The sequence below is a fragment of the Varroa destructor genome, unplaced genomic scaffold (genome assembly GCF_002443255.2).
Source record: "Varroa destructor unplaced genomic scaffold, Vdes_3.0 BEIS01000005.1, whole genome shotgun sequence".
Taxonomy (NCBI): domain Eukaryota; kingdom Metazoa; phylum Arthropoda; class Arachnida; order Mesostigmata; family Varroidae; genus Varroa; species Varroa destructor.
The window spans coordinates 38941736-38949819 of record NW_019211458.1 but is presented as its reverse complement, the minus strand read 5'-3'; the positions used below and the strand labels follow the sequence as shown (position 1 = coordinate 38949819).

The 8084-nt window shown below is 38.7% G+C and overlaps 1 protein-coding gene and 1 long non-coding RNA gene across 2 annotated transcripts in view; one reads left to right on the top strand and one right to left on the bottom strand.

The window, feature by feature from the left end:
* Positions 1-2244: 2244 nt before the first annotated feature.
* Positions 2245-7088, bottom strand: Brms1 (breast cancer metastasis-suppressor 1-like protein). The gene is made up of 6 exons (XM_022806530.2): positions 6825-7088; positions 5402-5492; positions 4945-5152; positions 4105-4227; positions 3135-3706; positions 2245-2526 (listed from the first exon to the last, which is right to left on the bottom strand). The coding sequence occupies exons 1-5, from the start codon at positions 6934-6936 to the stop codon at positions 3500-3502; spliced, it is 741 nt and encodes a 246-aa protein (XP_022662265.1). The 5' UTR covers positions 6937-7088; the 3' UTR covers positions 2245-2526; positions 3135-3499.
* Positions 7089-7286: 198 nt separating this feature from the next.
* The window catches only part of LOC147755668 (uncharacterized), a 4105-nt gene continuing 3307 nt past the window's right edge, over positions 7287-8084 (top strand). The window contains exon 1 of the long non-coding RNA XR_015328038.1: positions 7287-7518. This is a non-coding gene — a long non-coding RNA (uncharacterized LOC147755668). The remainder of the gene's footprint in view (positions 7519-8084) is intronic.

The following is an 8084-nucleotide window of genomic DNA, read 5'->3' as shown; positions in this document are numbered from 1 at the left end:
GTCGAATGTATTTTTATTATTCAAAAACGATCATTGTTGCAATACAATTTACACATCAACAATTATATACAAGTTTACATTATCTGTAAGTGTTACAATTCTTGTTTTACTATAATAATATATATGTACAAAATTGGGCGCATCATTTGCCATCGTTTAATGTGATGCAATTTTTCGCAAATAAATAAGGCCGATTTTAATTGACAAAAACTGTTTTTCAATAAAACTGTCAGAGTTTTTGTTGTACATGCTGATTATATCCTTGCTTAAAGGATACAGGGCTTCGGTATACCATTAAGCTCCAGATTCAAAAAAAAACAACCTAGTTTTCATTGATATACATCTACGTTTCGAACCTAACATACGGGTTATCTGTTCATTGAGCGATCCACGATACTTAATGTGGCAGAAGGTTTTATTTATTCGTTATCCCGCGATGTCTAAGCGCTATATCGAGCACATCGCAATCAAAATGACAAACTGGTTACCCAAACGATTTACTGCGAAGGGATAACAGACGATTACAGAAGTGGCACTTAAGTTTATCAAAAACAATTATCCGTTCAGACACAATTCTCGATTAGCTACTACGATATAAACAAGAATAACTTCGAACAGTCGGTCGGTTTCGTATTTCAACGAATTTCATGCTTCGACCTTCAAATTTTCATGCCAAAAACTGTTATACATACTATATTTGGTTCAGCACTTAGCTAAAATCACACCATTCACCCCATATATCCTACTCATTCTTCTTTCGACTTGCGCTCCATGATTGCAGTAATAAAGGCGCCGCATGACGCATAGACGTAAATGCACCTCCTGTTTGAGAAAGCGCAATTCTGTCACAGATTTTAACGATTGTCAATTTTCGTTCACTGGACACATTCACTAATAACGTTCAAATTTACTAGTTAACTGCATTCTTTGCAGTTTCTCTTTAGTCAAATTCGATGCTCATACGGCGAGAGGTGTTCAATATTTATATACCCTGTGGAAACTCGTTTTACAGAATATATTAACAATGGAAGTTTTTGCATGAAGATTATACATTCGGGGGTGTTTGCAATGAGCAGAAAGTAACTCCATGATGGCATCGATTCAAAGGTTAAACAAGGGTGGATTGAAATGATCGATTGCGGTCAGATCGGTTTCAAAAGTATACACGATGGTAGCTCAATATAGGGACAGCACAATTTTCGCACATCGCATCCCTTGTGCCCAATTTCGTGTACGGAAACAGCAGAAGGCGCTATCTTAATTGGTCATTTTCCTAAATATAGATAATTAATTCGGCTCAATTGGAGTAATGGAAGTTGATATTTAAGACTATCTACAAAGGTTTCCAGGCGTTATTTAAATACGCTTGCCTATTAAAACTTGCCGAAACATGTAAAATTTTGCCGAAACGCGATCTGTCAGCAGGTATCGTTCAGAAGCGCATTTAAGGGACAAACATTAATTGCTATTTTTCACCAGTGCAATTTCTTAACTATAGCCTACAGCCGAAGACTTCATCAAAAAATTAAGAAAATATGCCAGTCTAATCATAGCTATGTTTTTAAATACAAATTAGTTAGCCCCAAAGACCTCGTACTCTACTTGCAAGATGCGGCGCAAGTATGCTGCGAGTTTACTTTCTGATGTGCGAAGATGTTCATGTAAATTTGCATTTCTATGATAACAGAGTAATTTTTTTTCTTAATCTTGTTGAGCCATTTCTGCCATTGTTCAGATTATAAGTAGGTTTAGAGTACAAAACATTTCATTCTAGGGCTTAATCTTATCAACCCCTTTAAAAACAACATACTCATGAATAATATTCCCCTCCAAAGTACGTCGAATTTAAGATGGATCTGATAGTGAGAGGCAACGTTTTCACATACAATTTTCAAGCATTCAAGTTACAATGATTCCTTATATTCCAAAAATGTGTAACATATTTTTCTTGAGCCAACTTGCTATATTTTGATTATTGTACTTGGTTTAGAAACTTGAACCCTTCTCAATCTAAAGAAGACAACGACCAATGGGGGATAAACACGAAATTAAGGAAATATACATTAAAAAAGTCCCAGCAATCCATAATATCGGCATCGATCAACTCAGTACCTCCGTCGTACACTCAGATTGTTAGGCCAAAAGCCCCAGCTCACAGTGAGCTTCGAGCATATACAGCTGCATCTAAAAATACTTAAACTACCTAAAATAAGTCGTTCTACGTCTAAAATTAGCACGCACATGTACTTATTATACAATAGTTTAGTCAGAATTTAATAATAAACACGATGTTCTTATAATGATCCTCATCGTTATTATGGTTGATGAATTTCGACCAGATTATTTTCGGAGTGGTTGTCGTTTGTTATCTTGCTGTTGTTGCTGACGTTGTCTACTTCTGCTGCTGCTGATCCCTCCGCGTGGTCGTACACTATCGCACGCACGACAAATGATTAATTGCTATATACAGTGTGGCGATGGAAGGCTCCATTCCTCGTCCGTCAATCTGTTCAAGTAGTATACAATCTGCAACAAACATTACACAACTCATCAAAATGTTGTATTCTAAGATTCTAGTTAACTAAAGATTTCATTTAGATTACCTATTATAATTAAGATGGGGCTGATTTTTGACTCAACCTGGAAATGGACTAAAATTCAAGGTGGAAAGCGTTTGATTCGTTCCGCATCTAAAGGATAATAATGCGCACTAAATATAAAAAGCAGGAATTATATTTAACATAATTTCAGATTCTAGAATCACTTCATGGAATATCAGAGATAGACTAATACACTGAAATAGCGGGACAGTATTGACTTGTTCATTAGTATAGTTAAAGTTGATCAGTGTGCAGGTCAATACAAAATTTACATTGGAGTCAAATTTTAACGTTAAAAATTGCTGCAACTATCACAGGTAAGTAAGCTCTGGTATAGTTTGCCAAAAATATATTCCTGTTACTAAACAAACAAAATGGTTCTCTAAATTACCAATACGACCTAAAGTCGATTGATTTTCGTCGGTCCTTAAAATAATGGCACAAGACCTACTTTCGATTCTACAGTGAACTCGTAATCAAAGCACACATATACATGCATGTTGCAGATCAATCTTGATCACCACGCAAGCTTACCTATGCTGCTCAGGTAGAGGCAGTCACCGTTTCGACGCGGTGACCCACTTTGACGTGTCCTCGGCTCCCTGGGTAGCGTCGTCATCTTATTTATCATGATACAACCCCCACACAATATATACCGTTCTCCGGCGTTAGACCAGCGGGTCATCCAAGAACTAGCTCACTTATTGTTGCACCGAATTACTGCAGAAATTCTTCTCTTAGGTTCTTCCTCATTGCTGGTCGTCGAATTTCGAAGACACAAACACACGGTAATAATGTTTCACACACAATGTCCGTCGAACAATTGGCTTCATCTGTTATAACGTTCGTCCCCGTCCCTTCACAATATTTCGCGTTTCGAACTATTGCGACATTTTGTTTTACGTGTAGAGCGTACCCCGATCACCATTAGAATCTCCGTGCTCCGCCCATCGCGTACCGCGAAGGGCCTTACGGATTGTGGCCCAATCTTCCATTATTTCATTTTCTCGCAGCATATAAACTATATATGGACCGGATACTGTGACGGGCTTCTTGCGCCGTTCGGGGTCATTAGGATCAGCCTTACGGGAACGTCCCTTATTACCCTGCGCCATTGGAACAGAAGATATACTTGTTAGTGCACATAAAATGTATATTACTACACGAGATATAAATTAAGTTTATATCAGTATGCTCGGTCGTTTTCAGCGACATACTGTCATATATAGCAGGGGCAACGACGCATCGGGTGGGACAAATTTTTCGCTTGAGTCGAAAATTGAAATATATGAAATTAATGATTAAATACATTGGTACTGCTGTACATAATGTGACTGCACCATGAATATCGTTCGAATTCATATAACTGTTACCAGAGTGGTGTTTAAGAAATTGCCAATACAAATATCCGAACGTGTTATCGTCACCTATAAGATCGTGTGAATCGAATATAGTAGCAAGTGAACTAGCAATACATAAGACAAATCTTACTAGTTTATAATACCTTGTGCATATTGCAGAAGTCGGCCATGATGTAGGAGGCTGGTTGTGTTCTCTCCTCTTCCATTTGTCGGATTTTTTCTCGGATTTCGTTGATCATTTCATCTTTCAAATTATTAACATCGTTCTGAAATGTAACAGGAATGAAACAATATGTTTATGTACAGATGAATTTAGACATTTACTTTTTTGTTTCATTCAACAACTTCTGCCAGAGTCCTCTAGAGAGACCAAGAACTGTAGAGCCCTCAGAGAGGGCTCTACAGTTCTTGGCGCTCTACACTAGAGCAACATTTAAAATATCCTGGTAAAAAATAAAGCGAATCAGTATCAAAGAACATTGCAATTCCCTAACGGATATTTACAGGAACAAAATCCTACCGGCGTTCAACCCTCGTTAGATTAGAGGACGATGTGATTTGTGCCATACACAGTCATAAAATGTTTATTAAATTGATATCATTGTGAGTCGCGTTTCTTACATCCTAATAATTAAGTGGAGATAAAAAGGGTGTGTTTTCGCCTTATTTTATAATATTACCGTTGTCGTAGTACAAAAATAGAAGCGGAAGGAACTTGCAAAATTATACCAACAAAATACCCCTTCATTGGAAAAGTGTCGCTACAAGTAGACTTTATAAAATATATTAAGATGGATTTATTTTTTGTTAAGGGGTTGACGTTTTTCCACAACGAACATATATAATAGGTAACAAAAATTGTTTGCTACATCGCTAAAATTTATTTTTGATAGATCATTCCAGTGGAATTTTATATATCAAGTCCGGAAAACATGCTTATACTCTGAGTTGAAACCGTAAAGCACTAAAGATCCTAAACGAACCTCATAAGTTTGTTTAGCGGCGAGTGTCTCCGCTTCGAATCTTGACCTAATTGACTGCGTCCGTAGGCCTAGGTGCACCTTGGCAACCTCAATTCGTGTACTCAGTCCTTCTCGTAGTTCTGCTAATGGTACGAGGTATTCGTCTGCCTGACCACTGCGAATTTCTGCGAGTTTTCTTTCGATCAGCCTTATTCGCTCCGTATACAGCCTAAAGTAGTTAGAAATTTGCTTGATTATATATATATATAGCTTTGAATATCAATTACCAAGAAAATCCAAGGTTGACTAAAACTGAGAATCCTTCTAAATTCGTAAGTATAACACAATAGCTAATAATATAGGAAAGCTACTTGCCTTAGATTGAGACGACCAGCGCAAGAATTCTAGAAGTATTTATGCTTCAAGAATATTTATACAAAATGTATATCCATTTTAATTTAATGACTATGACACCTACTGTTCTTTTAGTATGAGAAACTGTCGCTCGAGGTGGATCATATCGTCAACGCAGTCGAGCCTCCGCCGCTCGAAATCGACCTCATCCATTTCTGAAATCGGTTAGGAATCAATGATTTCGAATATTTGGTTAGTGATAATTATAAACAAAAATTCCTTACGGGTAATATAATTGCATGCCAGGCATGATTTGCAATCTGTAATTGGTAAAAATAGAATTTTAAATTAATGATTTGTGACAGCGTGATCGTGCTACATTAAGGTGATCTCATTCATCTATATCATCAATAATCGACAACGTACGCGTGAACAGTAGAAAACACTGATGGAATTCGCAGAATCAAAATGAAATTTAATTGATTCTTTATTCACGGTGACGATTACTAATGAATTGTTGTTTGATAGCTAGCCAGCTACAAAGAGACAACGAATTGAATCTGATAGTTGAAAAACACTTTGCGTGATACATAGGTTTTCGGCCCATGGCACTATAGCAAGTAGTTAAGTGTGTGCATCTTATGTTTACAACGTCAACCATGTTCAGTTCAGCGTTGCATAGACGTAATGAGAAGTCCGACGCAAAATTGTGCAGACTACGGTATTGTTTAGGTCGAATCTGACGCAACACCCTGATATAGTACCATTTGTCTTTCTAATCTTTTTCTTCATGTCAACTTACAGGAGATAATATACATTGACTGATTCACTGTAATTGTTAACAGTTAACAACAAACCCATTACCATAATCAGCAGGAATGCATTTTAAGCTGATTCTAATACCCACACAGAAAAAACATCGTTTGCTTGCAATAGAGTAGCCCGCTGGTCCTGAACATTCGAAAAGTTCGAATTTGCCTACTTCTTCAGTAACGAAAAGGGAGCTTAAGCAGAATCTTTATAACTGATCGCGGAGATGTACAGCGAGCGCTGGAACATGCATGTTGGCATATGTGTAAGCATCTCTCTTCGTTAGTAAGTAAAGAAAGCCGTATTGTAACATGTAGTCTGTCATCAGCGAGCCTTTTGGGAATGATCGCCCTGGTTAATAAGCGGCACCGGCCATTCATTGACTTAGCCTCTTAGGTATCGCCGCTTCTTCGTTTTTACTATTTCACCCACCCCGAAAACCAGCTGATTCGAAGACCGGTATCCGTGTGTAGACGGGAAGCCCCATCGACTGTTGCCGGTACCACACGCAATAGTGTAGCACACATTGTATTTTGCCGCCATTCGTTGCTTCCGCTATTCAAATGACCAGCTGAAGCATTCCGTTCAAGTAATCCTGGAAGTGGTGTGGGACGCAAACCTCAAGAACAACTAGGAGCAAGACGTTCCTTTATTTAGTTGGCTAGCTGACCTCCCGAGTTAGCCACCCAACCCTGCTGTTTTGCCTGGCTTAACAGTCCCATCACTCACTTACTCACCTGATGAGGAATCATCGTCAGATGCCGAACTGGTATCGGTGTCCTCATTGTCGGAGCTGTGTTCGTCCATCTCCTGATCGGAGTCCTCCTTGACGGCTGTCCGGCGGGACATTCTGCCGCCTCGACAATGCGCTACGGTGGTCGCCACACTGCTCCCGCCGAAAGTCTTCCGTCACACACAACACACGGCCGCCTACGGCTCGCTCCACCAACAACAAAACACAACACCACTCGAATCGAAAGCTTGTTGGCTCTTGGAAAGCAGCTGCGACACAGAGTAAATAGACAAACAGTGACGTCACGTCGGATCGTCTGTTATGCATGTGCTGAGCGGGACGAGCCCGCCAATTTCAAAACGAGCCAGACGACAATGCGTATAATACCTCTGAACTGCAACACAAAGAAACCGTTAAGAAAGGGGTGTTAAACTGTGGAGGGGAGCGTAGGCTCTAACAAGCGCCAACCTTCAAATCTTTCTTCCTAAATGTAATTTAGTTTGCTGCTGGCAAAATGATTGCCAGTGCTGTCGGTTTCATTGCTGCATTTAGAATGGTGACGTGCAGAAGGCGCTAGGATTGCTGTTCCGTTTGTTTTTTCAATTACCTGAACTGAAAGAAGCATAAAATAAGAATATTCATGGGTCGTTTTATCAACAGTCTAAGAACAAGGGAGGAGGCGATGCACCGATAAATAGGTATTCTATAATTTTCACTGGGAAAACCCATTAATCTTCCATAGAGTATTGGCTTTGACAAAACTGCTTATTGTGGTCAGGCTTTAGAACTGGTTACAACGTCTATCTATACTTCGAAAGTCCATCATTACAATTGTGACTTGATCGCCGATGTGTGTAGTCGACCTAATAAATACAAAATCTGGTTGCGAAAATTCAGAAGCGTGAAGATCAAGGCGGTTGAATACGAAGGGCGTGTTTTAAGAACAAATAGAAATGGCATTGTCTTAGATTATAAAGTCTAGGACCTTTGGAGCAAGTCACGCAATGGTGTTAACGAAAGCAGGAGATCAGCTATATTTAATGTTATTCAGCGCTTCGGTAGTTCTGATGATGAAATTTGTCCAAAACGACTGATAATTATCAGTATTTCGAAAATAGAATTTCAATAGATCGTAGGTGCAAACAGTAAAATAGCGACTGCAAGACATCGGAGAAGTAGCTGTGGACGATGAAAAAAGTTCTATCTGAAACATAAAATTATCATTATTATTAATATTTTAATATTTGAGAAGTTGCTATATATA